At 44.7% G+C, this 17,457-nt stretch overlaps 3 protein-coding genes across 5 annotated transcripts; all 3 read right to left on the reverse strand.

Annotated features, from left to right (window-relative positions):
- Nucleotides 1–45: 45 nt before the first annotated feature.
- LOC101064572 (apoptosis-stimulating of p53 protein 2-like) lies at nt 46–7,401 on the reverse strand. Of its 3 annotated transcripts, XM_011612677.2 has the most exons (18): nt 7,229–7,401; nt 5,247–5,394; nt 4,956–5,140; nt 4,755–4,856; nt 4,484–4,649; nt 4,113–4,306; nt 3,868–4,032; nt 3,595–3,799; nt 3,378–3,500; nt 3,202–3,299; nt 3,031–3,138; nt 2,766–2,952; nt 1,952–2,658; nt 1,724–1,861; nt 1,296–1,429; nt 1,047–1,213; nt 567–766; nt 46–416 (listed from the first exon to the last, which is right to left on the reverse strand). In XM_011612677.2, the coding sequence occupies exons 1-18, from the start codon at nt 7,235–7,237 to the stop codon at nt 375–377; spliced, it is 3,078 nt and encodes a 1,025-aa protein (XP_011610979.1). In that variant the 5' UTR covers nt 7,238–7,401; the 3' UTR covers nt 46–374. The 3 variants fall into 3 exon arrangements, with proteins under 3 accessions (XP_011610979.1, XP_011610978.1, XP_029706378.1); XM_011612676.2 differs by having other exon boundaries at nt 2,766–3,138; nt 7,229–7,380; XM_029850518.1 differs by lacking the exons at nt 4,956–5,140; nt 5,247–5,394; nt 7,229–7,401 and having other exon boundaries at nt 2,766–3,138; nt 4,709–4,847.
- A 610-nt stretch (nt 7,402–8,011) lies between these two features.
- Nucleotides 8,012–11,245, reverse strand: rrp36 (ribosomal RNA processing 36). The gene is made up of 8 exons (XM_003972239.3): nt 11,039–11,245; nt 10,229–10,628; nt 9,999–10,134; nt 9,864–9,930; nt 9,691–9,795; nt 9,540–9,614; nt 9,311–9,428; nt 8,012–8,341 (listed from the first exon to the last, which is right to left on the reverse strand). Exons 2-8 carry the CDS (start codon nt 10,560–10,562, stop codon nt 8,193–8,195), a joined length of 984 nt encoding a protein of 327 aa, XP_003972288.1. The 5' UTR covers nt 10,563–10,628; nt 11,039–11,245; the 3' UTR covers nt 8,012–8,192.
- A 4,948-nt stretch (nt 11,246–16,193) lies between these two features.
- On the reverse strand, nt 16,194–17,376 carry map1lc3c (microtubule-associated protein 1 light chain 3 gamma). Its single transcript, XM_003972238.3, has 4 exons — nt 17,171–17,376; nt 17,032–17,087; nt 16,853–16,959; nt 16,194–16,492 (listed from the first exon to the last, which is right to left on the reverse strand). Exons 1-4 carry the CDS (start codon nt 17,229–17,231, stop codon nt 16,330–16,332), a joined length of 387 nt encoding a protein of 128 aa, XP_003972287.1. The 5' UTR covers nt 17,232–17,376; the 3' UTR covers nt 16,194–16,329.
- Between the last annotated feature and the right edge of the window lie 81 nt (nt 17,377–17,457).

The following is a 17,457-nucleotide window of genomic DNA, read 5'->3' on the forward strand; positions in this document are numbered from 1 at the left end:
GGGGGTTTACTCATCATCTTCATTAACAGAAAAGACCAAAAATTCAGAAAAACAGATTTATCAAAGAAATAGCTGTGAAAAAGTGGTTAAATAACCAACTTTTATAAGGAAGAAAAAATAAAATGAAACTTCAGCAGATTTACATGAAATTAAATAAGATCATGGAAGAAAAATGTTTTTGTTATTTCAAAAGTATTCAAATCAAAAGTGTCACTGAAATAAATAACATAACATCCAGAAACAAAATCAACAAAATGTGTTTGACTGACACCAACGTTGTCCTTTGTGACCATTGACAGGACCAGAATCCTGACAGAAAATGTTTTCCTCCTTCTAAAGGAGTGATTTGCCCTCCTGGGCTCTTTAGCTGTCCGTCATGCCAGGCTTCGCTGACGTGGTTTGATCCGTAGGTACAGCTGAAAGACCATAGTTTAGAACATCATCAGGTTGCAGCAGGAACAATGTCCCATCATGGTAACACCAAGATAAAATACTAGACTCGCTAACAACATGCTAATGCACCCTGTGTTGGGCCAGGAATATGTCGGGGTGGACTGACAGCTCACCCCCAGCAGGTTACGGGGAATGTAACCTTCGTTGTCTCCGCACCGTGCCCACCACCACTCCTTCTCCACTTCATCCTCTCGACTCAGCACTGTCAGGCAGTCTCCCTCACTGAAGCCGAGCTCGTCATCATTCTGGGGCTCATAGTCCCACAAGGCGTACACCACGCCGTGGTTCACCACACCCATCTTCTCCTGAACACCTGCCAAAGACACAAAGGAACAGCTCACAAAGAAACTCAATCATCTTGAAAAATCTAACAGTTTGAAATGTCTTCGCAACCCTAAAACACAATAGGTGGTAAAATCACTGATGTCAGCAAACTTCAAACCTCCACAAAGACCATTCTGGAGTACCCAGCTCCCTCCCTCCTGTGCCTTCTACTGTGTTCTGGTCTGGAATGTGCTCATGTTCCTGACAACAGTAGAAACTCATAGCACTACTCCAGAACTCACCCTTCTGTCGGGGTCTGTTTTTCTTACCGGAGAGGAACTGGGAACACTGGGCGTAGCCGTCCTCCATCTCTTCACATTTGTCCGCAGCTGTCTGCATGTCGCTGTAAGTGGTGGCGAACACTGCCGTCCCTGACTCTACCAGGAACTTACACAACTGGACATTGTTGCAGGAGGCAGCACAGTGCAGGGGGGTCCTACAATGGGCACCAGAGAAGTGTTAGATTGGTCTGGAACACAAAGTGCTAGCATGAATGCTAACAGCTGCACTACATTTACCAGCCATCACTGTCAGCAGCGTTGGCATTTACTCCAAACTGGACCAGGAACTTGACAATCTCGGTGTGTCCGGCACAGACGGCGTTATGCAGCGCGGTGATGCCCTCGTCATTCGCCGTGCTAGGATCTTCCACCTGCACCAAAGACCTCCGTTAATGAAGATCCAACCATTTTCATGGCTGGATCAGATGCAATTGAGACAATTAATTAATTAAGTATTTATAACTGTCTGCAGAATCTCAGCACCGCCACCCTGGAATGATGGTCCATGTGGGGAGTTCTGGTTTGGACCAGCTTGTTTGACTGGGACCAGAACTGGACCCTCTCCGACCCCACCCACAACAAATCCCCCAGGATCAACTGACCATCATTATTGAACACTTTTTTCAAGTGTGAACTAGACTCCGCCCACACAAAGACCGACTCACATCATAGATCACTCTCTGGACGAGTTCGTACTCGCCCTCCAGAGATGCATCCAGCAGCAAGACCAGAGGGTTGAACTTGACCCGCATGCTGCGGTCCTGTGGATCCGAGCTGCTTTGCCAGAGGATGGACTTCTTCCCCTGAGACAGAACCCAGAACACCATCATCGTCTGAGAGGATGCCTCGCAGTTGCATAAAAAAACCAATCAATCTTTAACCAAAGGACTCACCAGGGGCACCTGCACCTGCTCTGTGACCTCTGGTGGGGGTAGGTGGATGACATCAGCTCCTTGCTTGCTCTGAGCACAGCAGGGGTATGTTGTGGGTGGATAGGGGTGGAACTCCTCTGTCAGGTGTTCCTGGTGGGCAGGAGAAGGCGGACCTGCTTCTTCCTCTTTATCCTCCAGCAGGGGCAGCAGAGCGCGACAGGTGGCAGGTTCAGTGACAGGACAGCGTGAGGGCAGAGGACGCAGGGTCACATTGTCATCTTGATTTTCATCTAATGGCTGACCATCACTAAATTTCTCATCCTCCACAAGCTGAGGATTGCCCCAGGTCTGCACAGGAACAGTTTCCATTGCAGCCAGGGTGGTTTTCTGATAGAGCAGCTTCTGAATATTGGGTCCAGCCGGGCCCTCGGGTTCTGTGATGGAGCTGCGTTTCTTTAAAGGCCGGGGAGCGTGATGTAGGCGGCGGCGCAGGGCCTCAAGGTCCACATCACTGGGGATTCTATGAGGGTTAGAAAGGAAGGGGAGGAGCTTGGTAGGGCTGAGAGGGCGAGGGGTGGAGCATTCGGCCGTTCCTCCACCAGTTTCTGGGGCACCCAAACAACTGCTGTCCAGCTCCATCCCATCATGTACACATGAGGAAGAATTCACATTTGAGCTGTCTACAGGCTGCTGCCCCCCGCTGACTGGGAAGACTGGTTTACCATACACTGTTAGGGCACAAACAACAAAAATTATAACTAAAAAATATTTTAGCTCACTGGTTTATCAAAGACTCCAGTTCTAACTGGTTTAGAACCAGTTACAGAAGAAGCACCTCTCGGCCAGCTGCAGGGCAGCGTGCCATGGCCGCTGAGCTGGAAGACTTTCTCCGGCGCCACCTGCTGGGTGTACATGGAGTATATGGATGAAGTTGCCACAGTCTGAGGCTTCTGAAGTGTGGTCGGGGGAGGGTCAGACAGGTCAGAGGTGTAGGGCCGCACGGCAGCGGCTGGTGGGTTTTCCTGTTTGGCAGGCAGAGGCAGAGTGTAGCTGTTGCAAGACAGTCCCGGAGGCCGGCGCTGAGCCCCGGCTGGACGAACCTTCCCAGGGAACGTTCCAGTGCTGTAAGTGGGCATGAAAAAAGCCGCTGTCCTAAACAAGGAGAGTGGTTTGGGTTTCCCTGCAGGGACGGCCCTCTTTGTGGAGGCCTGACAGAGAAGGGTTTGAGTCACACAGCTGATCCAGCAGGTATCATCTCAACATCTGCATACCTGGTGGTCCATGAGCAGGTTCTCTGTCAGGTTCTTGGTCTGTGTCGGGACAGTCGGAGGTGAGCCTGCTCCAGTGAGGATGGCAAAGAAATTACCACCTGCAAGATGTTAATCCACATTTAAAACCTGTACTGAAAAATCTAAAAGTTCATCAGAGACAGAAAAGTCCAACAGACCGGAGCATTGGCGGCTGAGGCCTGACATGCGTGGCAGGGTGGAGGCTTGGGCAGAACCTTTACCAGACTCCACACACAAGCCCCCCCACTCCAACTGTATGCCTATTTTGGATGTAATGAACCCTGTGAAGAGCAAATGAATCAAATATGGAGGATGGAGCTTCTCTGTGTGTTTCCTGTTCAGCACAGAAAGACACAAAGACATTACGGTGTTCACCTGAGGCCGGTTTCACTGGTCTGGGAGGTGGCTTTAAAGAAGAGTCCTGCGTGGCTGAAGTGGGACTGCTGCTGTCTGGGCACTCCATATGGTCCAGTACGGGAGGTCCCTGAGCACAGGACGTGGGAATGGACTGAATGTACGGTCCCACTGCTGCCACCCTGGAGAGGGCGCTGTGCTGAGGAGCCCCTTCCACTGAGCCCACCTGGGGGAACATGTTCATATTTGATGAATGAAGAATGACGAACGTTTAATGAAGCCACCATCACTCACAAGCTGGTTTTCCTTCTGTTGCAGAGCAGCTTTCTTCTTCCAGAGTCGCTGTCGGAGCTCAGCTACCCGCTGGTCCATCGCTGCCACTTCCAGGTTCCTCTTGTTCAGGCTGTTTCTCTGCTGCTGCAGATGGTTGCTGTGATCCTGGTTCCCTTTGGTTTTCAGCTGGAGGGACAGAGATGACGCTTGTTAGCGTAGCTGTTAGCAGGGTTTCTACAGTACAGTTACCATGTTGGAATTCTGACCTGCAGCTCTTTGTATAGACGCTTCAACTCAGCTGTGGAGGTGCTGTGATGATAGTAATGAGGAGGAAGCACCTCGAGCCTGTTGCTCTTCAGAGCTTCCAGCTGGTCACTCAGCTCCTCCACCCTGGACACAGCCAGCAGGAGTTCTCTCTGCTTCTGCTGAAAGAGCTCGCTCAGCTGCTCGATCTCCTCCACTGGGGACAGAAGAACAAGTGAATACATGACAAAGATCTCCATCTATACCGGACTTCCCAGAAGATTCAAAAGTCTAATCTTTCCTCAAGAGCTGAAACTTCATTGAAGATCATCAAAACACAATCTTTCACACGTTTAGAGTAAAACTTTGTCTGATGGTCTCCTGAAACACTAACCCAGTTTGCGGTTGCTGAGCCGTTTTTGCTCCACCTCACCACGGAGCGCTCGCACCCACTGCAGCTGGGCTTCCTGGTTGTGAGCATTCTCTCGAAGCTGCCGCAGATGCTCCTGTTCAGACAACTCCTGCTGCTCCTGCAGCTTCAGGCTCATGAGCTGCTGCTCCTGCAACAGACATAAGTTCAGTCTGACAGACTGGACTCACAGGATGGTAGAAGGTCCACCTGTGTTCTCTTCACTGATGATAGTGCAGAAGGCCCTCTGGAGCACCTTGGAGGCCAGCAGGTGTTGCTGGCTGTTGATCTGCTGCTGCTGCCAGGTGGCCAGATCCTGAAGGTCGCTCAGAGTGACATTGATTTGAGTTGTTGAAGCCTGAAACATACATATTGAATTAGAACTCACTCACTCACTCCATCCATCCATCCATCCATCATCCAGTGAGTGATCCAGAGTGATCCCCCTGTCGCTCACCCCGTTTTCCACAGATCTCTCCTCTGAAGAGTCCATTTGATTCCTCTTCATTATCATATCTGCAGCTCTGGATCTGCCAGGACCAGGAAGTGTCCGGTGCCGCAGGAGGTATCGAACCTCCCCCCTGTGCTGCCCCCACTGCTGCAGCACCTCCATCATGTGCTCCCTCTCTCCGACCATCCGTTCTGTTGGGTAGGAACAGGAGGAAGGGGAGCCATCAACTCTATATTTGGTCATATAGATGCAGCCATAAGTTAAAACCCTTTTCCTGGTCAGCCGAACCAAGGTCACCTGAGCTCTGCCACATCTCAGCCAGGTAACACTCCCCCTCTCCGGGCTCCTTGCAGAACTCGACTACATCTCTGCACAGTGTCTCTGGCATGATGGGAACTTCGCTGATGTTTTGGTCGTTGTTGCTGCGGTACACAGTTAGGAACATCTGCAAATGAAACATTTAAAAGCCTTAAAAATTGTTTTCATCAGTCACCCTGTTTTCATCAGGTAGTTGCATCCAGCAGGCGATCTGGATCTGCTGTCCAGAGCAGAGTCAACACTTACAACCCGCCCACAGCCCCACTGGGAGCCGGTAGGGGGAGGAGCCAGGAGTTTACATGCTCACAGCCCCAACGTCCTTACTTGCAGCTGAATCCAATTTACCCCCCTCTATCCCAGTATAACCAGACATTTACCCTCTCTGTCCAAGTATGACCATTAATGTGTATTTATATATTCCAGTGTTTCCACGTGGAAACAAATATTTCTTTTAACTTCTAACATGGCTCCGTTTGAGTGTGATCAAGGTGTAAATCTATAGTTGGATTATTTCATTTATCAGGTCATCTGTAGATTTTGGTTACAACAGAAATATAACAGATGGATAAAGAAAATAAATCCTTTTAGGATTGGGAAATAAGAAAATAAAGTATATATTTAAGACTAAAAAATTATTAGTTCATAATTTGTTAATAATTTTAAAATATTGGTAATTAAACATTTGTGTTAAATCGGCATAAAATAATAATGGAAACAGTCTAAATCTGAATAAATCAACACTGCAGGTTGAACTTTGATTACAGTAGCGTGATAGCAGATTTGAATCGCCCCAAAACACAAGCATTCTCACACACACACACGTCTGAAACATGTCAACAGTTTCCTTAGCAGCAGTGACGTCAGTGTTTCTGACCACAACGCTCCGCCAACACCAGCAGCCAATCAGGGGGCTCATCGATCAAACGGACTGATCAGGTGACTCACAAACGCCCTGCCCGAGTGGACGTCTGGAGCCATATGGACCACAGTACCACGTGACTCACTAATATTGGATTAGCGCGCGCGCGCACACACTCAATTTTAACAAACATGCACCTGCTGTTCAGGAAAAGCAGGAGCTGGAATGTTGCATTGAACTCTTGTTGACACATTGTTCCACAAGATGCTACGTGCTAGTGTCCTCGCAAACAATTTTTTAAAAGAAACAAAATTCGGCCAACCATAACAACAATCTCCTCAAAGATTCGGCTGAAAGTGCAAAGGATGATAGCACTAGCCAACATTAGCGCTGTTTTAAAGTGAACGAACATCAGAACGAATAACTGACTGGCAGCTTTCACACCATGTGATCAAACTCGATAATGGGTGAGGACTACTTTTTGCCTGTAGTTACCACACCAGCCTCAGCTGTTTGTGCAGTTTTTATAGCAACAGTTACTAGGCAGCAGCGCAGAGCCTGAAAAAGATGAAGTCAAATCAGGAAACAGCAAAAAGCCAAAACATGGTTCTTATTGGAAGCGTCAGATGTGAGTAAGCAGAAGTTCTGGCTTCCCCATTCTGCCCTTCATCACACTCCACCGTGAAGTCCAGTTAATCATCAATAATACTGGGAAGGGGCTCCCAGGTGGTCCAGTATGCTCCATTCTGTTTGGGACTCTCTCTGGCTCTCACACGCACATGCGCGTTCACACACACGGATAATAACTACACTTTAGATCAAAGAATTCACTTTAAACAAGCAAATATTTCAGATCTTTTGAATAATCCCAGAGTTCTGCCTTTTAAAATCGATTTTAACAACAAAAAAAGATTTATCTGAAATCTACACGCGTCTGCATGCACTAAACTGTACATGTCCAAATGCAAGACTGCATTGTTCGGGTCCGTCAGAATCGGACTGTAAACTCTCGGTTCCACCTGATTTAAACGGTCATTAATCAGGTCGGTTCGGATGAATCAACTTCTTGTACATGAACAAGCGGACGTGCTGCTCCACTCACCGGCATCATGTCGGCACCTGCCTCCTCTTCGTCACATGTGCGGTTCCGCCCAAATGCTGTGAAGAGCTCAGCCTCCCGGCTCAGACTGAGGCCACCAGTCACGACGACGATATCCTTACTCTAGCTCTTCGCCGAGCCACGCCCACTACTGGGCCCATGCGGCCCCATCCACAAGGGTTAGACGTGCTTCCGCTTTTCAGAATAAAACCAAGACGCGATCGGAATCTTTAAGACCGGTCGGAAAATCGTCCCTTCAAAATAAAATCTAAAAACACGGCTGTCTGTTTGCCATTTCCATGTGTTGGTTTACTGACCCTCAAATCTTCATCCATCCATCTTTGACCAGGTTTGTCTTAACTGTGTCCAGTTTGAGGTGATTAGAGCCCCAGTGTACTGAAACTATTGATTATGATCAGATTCATGTGGTTTTCTACAGTCACACAGCAAGCGCCAGTCACCGGAACCTTAGTTTCTTTTTAAGGAACCTTACACTTACTCTGAAAGATGATGTTGATGATCTGAGGTTCCTGCATATTAAGACCACAACCACCAAAGGGTGACCAAGAGGTCCAGCTCATCCAGCCTATGCCCACATTCAATCGGTAAATGAATAAAAGAGCTTTTAGATCTTTCAGCCAGTGGACGTGTCTGTGTGTGTAAGCGCATGACCTTGGGTTAAACCTGCTGGCCTTTCATGTGACGTCATGTGTTCTACAGCGCCCCCTATCGAACAAAATGCCCATCTACAACATATCATGTTTTCATTAATGATTTCTCAATATTTCTCTATAAATGTAAGATATTTAATAAAACATGTGAACAAACACTCCAGTAAACAAACACACAGGTGTTTGTGAGTTATTCACATTCAACTACAATTCACCTGTACATCCATAAAGTGGAATATTGGACAGTCTCTAAACGTAGCGCAGTGCGCGCAGTCATACAGCTAACCCTGAACGCCTCACGGTTTCTTCCTGCTCTGCTGTCCTGGCAGCTTCCTGCGGTCCTTCATGGTGTTCCTCTTCCTCTTCTTGCTCAAAAAGTTCTCCAGCTTGCCGCTCTTCTTCAGCTGCTCGTATTTTTCAGCCAGCTGCAGTTTTTTCTTCTCGGCTGCAGAAGCACAGAGAATGTATAAGGTTTCACATAAATGTTCTGGATCTTGGATGTCTTCAAATGACCTCCTCCTTAATTCAGAAAAAACTGAGGTCATGGTGTTTGGTCCTGAACCTCTCAGGGATAGATTAGATCACATTATCACTCTAGATGGTATCTCATTAACATCTAGTCTCTCTGTGAGGAATCGTGGAGTAACCTTTGACCAAAATCTGTCCTTTAACTCACACATTAAGATAGTCTGTAGAAGTGGCTTTTTTTCACCTGAGAAACATCACAAAGATCAGGAAACTACGCGGCATGATGCTGAAAAGTCAGTCCATGCATTTGTTACTTCCAGGCTGGACTATTGTAATTCTTTATTATCAGGGTGTCCAAAAAACTCTTTAAGAATCCTCCAGCTGATCCCAAATGCTGCAGCTAGAGTTCTGATAGGTATTGACAAAAGAGATCACATAACTCCTGTACTGGCGTCTCTTCATTTAGCTACCTGGCCCCCGTACTGTGGAACCAGCTCCCTGTCCAGGTACGGGAGGCTGACGCCATCTCTACTTTTAAGATTAGACTTAAAACCTTCCTCTTTGAAAAAGCTTATTGTCAGTAATTCTGTAGTTCCAGTTATTATCCTAGACATAAGTATCATATTTAGAGGGTAATCTAATTATTAGGTTAATATCTTAGTTATGCTGCTATAGGCCGAGGCTGCCGGGGTCCAGAAACATGATCACCTGAAAGACCTCTGTTAGGTCATGGTCTCTCTCCTCTCCTCTATAATTATTGTACTTGCATGATCTCTGCCTATTCTCTCCTCTATCTGTCCTCCCCCTTCTCCTCTCTCTACCCAGCCAGCCATCAGCAGGAGGGTCCCCCTACATGAGCCTGGTCCTGCTCAAGGAGTTAGGGTTAGGGGAATGGGAATGCAACAGTGAGAAGGAGATGCAGAGCACAAAGAATAAATGTTCTTACAGTTCTTCAGGAAAAATGGCATTGCGCCATGATTGGCTCGCTCCCTCTGCTGTTTCCTAAACTGAAGCTCTCGTTCCCTCTGCTGGTCACGGTTCTTCTTTGCTCGCTCCTGGTTGTCCTGTGAGCGCACGCGCACACACACACACACACACACACACAGACAAACACACACACACACGTTGGGTTGCCATATTTTGCAGTGAATCATCCTTTCAACCCGTGTTCATACCATCCTCTTTAGAAGGAAGTGCAGTTTTTCCTTCCTCTTGTCATTTTTTGTCTTCTTTAGTTGCTTCTGGACCATCTGCAGACAAACAGCTGATCTACAGATGTTCTTCAGGTAAACTTCCATAGTTTGGAAACATCCTTGGTTCTCTCACCTCTTTCTCTCTGTGTTTGATGTCATCGATGAATTTGTAGGTTTTCTCAAAAATCTGTGGTTTGTATTCTCCGGAGAGGTCGTCAAACCGAGGATCTCGAAACATCTAGAAAATAGAGGAAGATTTGAAGGAGCGAGCGAGCACATGCTGTCATCTCATGTTTCTACACTCACTGCTCTCCTGACGGGGACCACCTTACGCAGAAACGGTGCCGGCCTCTTGGTTGAAACTTCCGTTGGCCTAGAAACAGCAGACTGTAATCATCAGCCATCAGCAGGTGAGTCAAGCAGAGCAGTGGGTGGAGTTACCTGTTTTTATTCAGGCGTTTATTCTTCTTCTCCTTCTGGCTTTCTGCCGGCTGCTCATAGGCCACCTCATTGAAGACCCTGGTTCCAACTCTGTTCTGCAGCTTCAAGATGTCCTCAAAAGACATGTTGGAGAGCTCTGATTGGATGACAGAAGAGCAGCTTTGACTCTGAATTCACTCAGCTTTTTATGTTGATTTCTTTTAGCTCAGACCACCAACAGTAAGACTCACCTTTTTTAATATCTTCTCTTGTCTGGATCTCAGAGGTCCCAACACCACCATCATGGTCTTCTTCCTCTTCATCGGGCGCTTCACTGTCTCTGTCCTCTTCACCATCACCAGACTCTTCCACAGCAGATGCTGATCCCTCGTCGTCTTCATCACTGCTGAATTCTTCCTCTTCCTCTCTTGTGCGACTGCTCTTCCCAGTTTGCCTTCCATATCTTCCAGTAAGGAGACTGAAGTTTTTATCCACATCGGAACCATCTTCCTCAACGTTGCTACTTGGGGTCACTGGGATCTTGTTGGACGCCTCCTGTGGACACCGCTTCTGTCTGCTCTTCATCTCTGGGCTTCTCGGGAAGGACTGTGGGGCAGTTTCCTGGTTCGGGTACCTTTAGGTTCTTGCAGCCTGAAATTCAGTAAAATGCTTCAACAACACAGCTTAAAATGAGACAGTAGCTATCATAATTTTTATTTAATCACTGTTTTGTCATCTCGTGTTGGCTGTGAAAATATGATTCCAATCATTCTGTTTAAAATCATTGACTTTACAGAAGAACCGGGCCTGCAGCTCGTCCTTGATCTATCTACACACAACTTTACTGTCCAAATTGAAGAACGAATGTTTTGGAATGTGAATTGAGCTGTAGCTGCCAAATGTGGAAGTGAATAAACCCCAATCTTCCATTTAAATACTTTAGGATAAATGAATCGCTGCTTCCGGTTTGAAATGTATCCATGTTTGCTAAATAGTTATGGACACTATACCCACAAAAAAAAAAAAAAGTCTATCTGACGTCAAATTAAAAAGTCTAATACCTCTTTTTTCGCTTTTAGCTTGTTTTGAGGAGCTCCATTATCCACGTGCTTCCTTAGGACCGGTGTTCTTTCCGGTTTCAAAATAAATATTTAACTAATGCGTTATACAAAGAGATTTAAAAAGTAAGTAAATTAATTTATCTGTGTCGGTGTGCTTGCCATCTGCTATAATTCACAGATGCCTCCAGACCAAATTGGACATCATGTTCCGTACCGTAAAACGCTTAAATACTTATTTTGTAAGTACTTAGTCTAATATCCGGCCAAACCGGAAATATTATCCTATGACTTCAGACATTATAGGCCGCCCTCTGCTGGTCACATAAATATCTTCTAGTAGTGTAAACATGAAGAGAAACTCGTGCACACGAAGTTTTACCTGTTCCGACACATATAACCATAAATATTAATATTTGACGAACTGGTACGCAATCACTCTGTTGACACACTTAAACACCATGAATGTTGCCTTTAGGTAAGAAAAGCACACAGTTGTTCAAAAGTGTCTTTAATTGTCCAGAGGCACAGATGTAATTTATTTACAAAAAACTCCAAAAACTGAAGCACTTAAATATTCTTCTTTTCTTCTCCACTTTGGGGCAGAAAGCGAGTTCCACCCCTGAACGGGTCCCCAGCTCATCGCTCCTTGCTCAAGAGTGTAGTTCCCTGGCACCACCTTGAAGCAAGTGCAGCTGGCAGTCATAACAACTCCATGTATACACTTCAGAGCTTTTTCTTCTAAAGGAAACATCAGGATTTTCCAGCTCCTCTCCGAAACACATTTTAATCTGAGTATTTTTTTCTTCCTAACAAGATTTGTAAAAGAGAAAAGAAAAATCACTGAAAACCACTCTAAATTCAGATTTTCAAAGGAAAACCAAAAGAGATGAAGAACAATGATGATCTGTGTCAGACCAGGACAGAGCGACCACTATGGTCTCACTCCTCGTCAGTCCATGTGTTCTCTGCAGCGGTGTGTTTGAGCGCCACCTCTGATCGCACTATGCTCTTCATGGCTCTCTGCATCAGCCATGTGCTCAGGTGGATGGTGACAAATGCCCCCCCTGACACCCACAGCCAGTTCCTCCTAAGCCAGCTCTGAGGCTTCATCCTGCATCACTACTCAAGTGGACCTCTAAATTTCAGAAACAAGATTCAGAGTTCTACCATTCAATCAAAAAATGACTAGTTATACTGGAGCAGACTGACGGGCACCTGGAAAAGGAATGGGGATTTCCTGCGGCACACCTGGCCGGTTCACTGGCTCTTGGCAGTGGGAGGAGCTGTAGAAGTTGAGATGTAGGTGATGATTCCTGGTTCAGGGACAAGTTCCTCTTTGGTTTTGTGGAGCAGGGGGTTCGCCTTCAGTTGGTACCAGCCAAGGTGGATTAGGCCAAGGCTCGATCCCATCACAATCAACACTTTATAGTTCTTCCAGATGTCCCGCAAGCTCATGGTGAAGGGTACAAGCTGCAAAAAACAACAAGATGGTCATTTCCTGTTGGTTAGTACAGTTGGGGGGGGTTACCATTGAAATGGAATAAATGCAAAATGATTACGGACACTTGTGATTTAAAATTCAGAAATCCAATTTCTGAGCCTTTTCTCAAAATTCTGTTTTTTAAACTATATTGTATATTGCAGTCTGAGAGCTCAAATCTCCTACAGCTGTAGTCCGGTGTAATTACCACGTCGATTTATGATCAAAGCACCCTTGTCAATGCTCATTACGCAATACTTCGAATAAAAATCACAAATTCTGCCCGTGGATGTAAACTTATGAGCACAACTGTAATGCAATCATTAATAAATACAATTGTAAGTCTGTCCATTTTTATTTTGATACCTAGTTCATTGCTACACTGATAAACTATGTAAAGTTTAACCCAGTGAACTGTTCAGTGTGAACTGTTAACGTTTTAGCTTAGCAGCGGGGAGCGAGCATCGCTTTTATGTGAAACCGCGTGATTTCTGCCTGTTTGTACAGTTGCACAGGAAATATATCTACCTACATCTATCCATCCAATAATAAACCTGTTTAATAATAAATCAAATATCATGACCGGGCTTAATGTAGCTCACCTTCAAACACCAGCTGATTCTCCTGTGCGGGTCATGACGCTGTCAGGACGCCGACATGAGTTTCCCAAACAAATGCCTGGTAAATTTAATTTTAGTAGATGAGAAATAAAAGTTCAACCCACAAAGAATAACTTTTATCCATCTATATATACATATATATATTAATATCTGTATAATCAATATAATATTTTAAATAATTATAGCTGTGAATAAGCACTAACATATGGAGGCTTTACACTCAGGCAACTATTAAGACATACTGAAATTCTCAGGAGACGCTAAATATGTGGATTTATTTAATGAAAACGAGTTTAATGTAAATATAGCCAACTTGTTTCTTAAAGTGGAAAAAATAATACTTGACGTTGTTAAAAAACTGTAAAAACAAAAAATCTACTGAATATAATGGGGGTATTAAGGCATTAATGTACAATATGTCTGTATTTTGTTATTTAACACTGGTATAAATACAATTGTGAGTTATTCCACTGTACAAAAGCGTGGAGAATCACTTCAACTACTACAGACCTGTCTACTTACTTCAACAATAAAATGTGAGGCATCGGGGGAATTGTGCTGGACTGGATCAAAAGTAATGAATGTGAATGATGTTTGTTCAGCAATCTTGAATGATAAATTGTCAATAAGTAATTCTCATTCAATTTAAACAAAATAAAAATAGTATTTAGGAGATACTGATCTGCAGGATAAGTTGAATTATTATAGAATAAAAAGTGTTCATAAAAAAAGATCTTCATAATTATAATAAGTGCAGGCATTAAAGCAAAGGATGCCAACAGACTTAAACTCATTAAAAAGGCAGGGTCTGTTGTTGGCTGTAGACTTGCAAACTTGGACAAGGTGGTGAGAGACAGGATGGTGTTGAAACTGCGGACAATCATGGACAATCCCTCCCACCCCCTCCATAACACATTGAACAAACTGAGAAGCACCTTCAGCAGCAGACTCCTGCAGCCTCGCTGCTCTAAGGAACGCTACAGGAAGTCATTCCTGCCGTCCGCCATCAGACTGTATAACTCATCCTAACCCAGCCAATAACAATAACTAATGTTTATGTTGTAATTTTATTTCTATATTTATGTATGTATGCTTATAATATGTATATATAGACAAACAGACTGGGGAACTCATTCATCCCCCTAGCCATCAGACTGTTCAACTCCTCACTGGGGGGGAGGAGGGCCAACAGAAGGACTGGAACAACACTGCAATAACATAATACTGGGACATACATTCATTCATTCATTCAGTTCATTTATTTACATTTCTATAGTTTTATATTTATATTCTATTTTTAATTTATTCTATTTTATTTCTTATTTTATTCTATTTTTATTTTTTTTAATATTTTAAACAGTGCTGTACGTTTCTTTGGGGAGATGCTAATTTCCCTAATGGACACCCCCTAAAGGGATCAATAAAGTACCCTGATTCTGATATTATATTATGTATATATTATATACAGTATATATATGCTTATAATATATGCTGTATATATGCTTATAACGTTCTAATCTTATCTGTATTTATTTATTCTGTTTCTATACTTTGTATAGGTTGCTACTACAATTCAATTTCCCCACGGGGATGAATAAAGTACATCTTAATCTTAATTAAAAAACATTCAAATCAGGTGGAAATATCAAACATCTACAGTCTAAAATGTCAAGAAGTATCTCAATATTAAAGCAAAACAGGTTTCAGATACCAAATCACTCTGCAACTTCTACCGTCTTACATACTTCAGTTGCTGCACAGAGGGGCCACAAATGTAGACCGAATCTACACTAAAGAAGAACAGTAGGGATGAAAGATGATGCAAATTCTTTGGACCAAACCCACTCGGTGTCTTAACAGGTAAAATGAAAGCTCACAGACATAATTTAGCTCCAAAGATCACAACTAAAGCAGCCAATAACTAGCAAATAATACAGAGAACGCCTTTAATGATGGAGCAAAATGTGTTGCCGTTTTGCTGTGAAAGAGACTCAAGGAAACAGGTCCATCGGGTGAGACCAGCCCTGCACCAGGACACCCATGTGTGAGGTCAGGCTGCATATTACAGGATTTTTGCTTTTGGAGAGAAAAGCATTCTGGATTTCCCCTCTCTCCCCTCTTTTGGATAAATCACACTCACTGATCTCACCCCCACCCCACCCCACAATCTGGAAATGTAACTTTATGCACAACTTTAGCCCTAAATTAGCTGGTAAATACCCAGGAGCTTGACTAGTGAAGCTATGGGACCTTCAGTAGCAGATTTGTCTTCTCACAGAACCTGATAGCTTTCTGAAATCTGTCTTTGTGATACTGCTGTCCACCTCTTCTTTACTCTAACCAAAATTATGACTTGGACTGAGCTCGAGGTGCCTCTTCTACAATATCGTTAACATTCAGACCGTTACACATTTACTTTTAACTCCAGCACTGACTGTACATATGTGCGACGTGATAAATTTTCTTGTAACTCTGCCAGGTTGAGGTCTGTTGCCTGCAGCCCCTACAGTTTGGTGAGGGGTTCTAGTAGATGCAGCATGAAAGGTGTTCACCAAGTCCAGCTGTGGGCTCCCAGCACAACCCCATCATTCCGCACCACGGCTTTAAGTCTTTAGAAATTATTAACCTATAAACTTAAATACTAGCCAGCTCCATCAGTAGAGACTAAACTAGCTTGACATTTTCACTTTGTGGAGCCACCTATACTTCACTTCCCTGCCTTCCTCTTCTTTCTGTAACTGGCATTCCATAACATCTCCCTGATTCCTGTCAAAGGCAGTCATGAGTACAGGTGTCTATAGCAGGTGGCAGTAGAGCCTGGTGGTCTCTACTGTGTCACTGCAACATTTTTGAACAACAAACCTCATTTTCCAACAACATCAACGCACAGCTGGACAGTTGAAACAAGCCCTTGTCCGAGACAAGAGTCTCATCCATCAGAGGACATCAACCTATCGATTAATGATCAATGGTTCAACCAACAGTTGTCACAAAACTGTCATCAGCACATTAACGCAGTTAGTGACAACATAAGCAATCAGATTTGCAACACTAGAAATTGTGGAAATGCGTCCACACCAGAGGCTCAAGATTTATTGGATCCAGGTAATTAAAAAAAATATATCATCAAATATCATAATAAATACATGTTTTCTATTTACAGCAGAAGATCCTTAAAATGCAGAGCGACGTCAGCATCCGAACATCTCCTGCGAGGCATAGGTCATGTAGAGAAAGCCATCGTCATCTTGGTGGTCTCTGTAGACCTGAGCCATGGTGAGCGCCATGCTGGCCAGCCCACTGTTGTTGACCAGTAAATAGAAGGCCTGAGTGGGCAACAAGGCCATCCTGTTCCTGCAACACGTGACACAGGCACATTAATGTAAAGCTGTGTACTGCCCGTTAGCATCCCGGTGTAAAACGACAGGGTGAGTTCATGTGTTCACAAACACTACCCATTGCTTCAGCAGCGACTTTCCTCAAATTAAGTGTCTTCATGGGAACCTTGCAAATCTATAATTTCATAAATGTTTCAATTTCAAGATAAATCAAATTAAACTATCAATAGGAAATTAACTAAATTCGACTATAAAAAAAAAGAAGTTTGTTTGCTTGAATACTAGGTTCCATGCGGAAAACCTGGAGGAACCTTCGCAGGTTTTCGGAGTTTCACGTCTGAACCTCCCGATGTCCGAACCTGACAAATGAGCTTACCTGATGATGGTGACGAATTGCGTCATTGTGAGCTCGTGCGGCACAAGGAACTTGGTTTTGTCCAGCGGTGGGAGATATTTCTCCCCTTCATAGCGCTCGATGATAACCTGCCGTTGACAGAACCGGGTTAGAGCAGCGGAGCAGCCACTACCGGCTCCCCGCCGCGCCCACAAACTTACCGGGACCTTGTTGGGGAATTTCGACCGGATTCCCGCCACCTCCTGCTTTCTGGTAGCTACGGACGAAGAGCAATACGATCACGTGACGAAGATTTGTCCTCTTATTTTATTTGGTCGTCAAGGAACCTGAAACTTTTACCGAAGTTCTTCCGCTGCTTGAACGGCTTGCTGTGCTGCGGGCGGCTGTGAAGCGGAGACATGACGGCGGCTTCGGGCTGCTGCTGCCACCGCCGTTAAATACGGACGGCTGAGCCGCATCAGCTGATTAGCGCGTGGCCACCGGCACCGTGGGAATCCATCATTTCATACCAGCCGCGGCGGAAGGGGGTGGTGAGGACGAGGAGATGAGTAGGGTGGATAGTTGTGTAAAGGAACCCAACTATAGCTGGAGATAAACCATTTCAATTTCCTTCAAAATAAAGGTTT

Source organism: Takifugu rubripes, chromosome 17 (genome assembly GCF_901000725.2).
Source record: "Takifugu rubripes chromosome 17, fTakRub1.2, whole genome shotgun sequence".
In the NCBI taxonomy this organism is placed as follows: domain Eukaryota; kingdom Metazoa; phylum Chordata; class Actinopteri; order Tetraodontiformes; family Tetraodontidae; genus Takifugu; species Takifugu rubripes.

Excerpts from the sequence above, each read along its gene's own strand:
- LOC101064572 (XM_011612676.2), bottom strand. Across the intron at positions 5,141-5,246 it reads TGAGATGTGGCAGAGCTCAG|AACGGATGGTCGGAGAGAGG; the intron begins GTGACCTTGGTT and ends CCTACCCAACAG. Across the intron at positions 417-566 it reads TTCCCCGTAACCTGCTGGGG|CTGTACCTACGGATCAAACC; the intron begins GTGAGCTGTCAG and ends ATGGTCTTTCAG.
- rrp36 (XM_003972239.3), bottom strand. The coding sequence starts at position 10,562 with ATGAAGAGCAGACAGAAGCGGTGTCCACAGGAGGCGTCCAACAAGATC. Across the intron at positions 9,796-9,863 it reads TGGTCCCCGTCAGGAGAGCA|ATGTTTCGAGATCCTCGGTT; the intron begins GTGAGTGTAGAA and ends TCTATTTTCTAG. Across the intron at positions 8,342-9,310 it reads GCCATTTTTCCTGAAGAACT|CCGAGAAGAAAAAACTGCAG; the intron begins GTAAGAACATTT and ends GTGCTTCTGCAG.
- map1lc3c (XM_003972238.3), bottom strand. The coding sequence starts at position 17,231 with ATGTCTCCGCTTCACAGCCGCCCGCAGCACAGCAAGCCGTTCAAGCAG. Across the intron at positions 17,088-17,170 it reads CAAGCAGCGGAAGAACTTCG|CTACCAGAAAGCAGGAGGTG; the intron begins GTAAAAGTTTCA and ends CTTCGTCCGTAG. Across the intron at positions 16,493-16,852 it reads CAATTCGTCACCATCATCAG|GAACAGGATGGCCTTGTTGC; the intron begins GTAAGCTCATTT and ends CACGTGTTGCAG.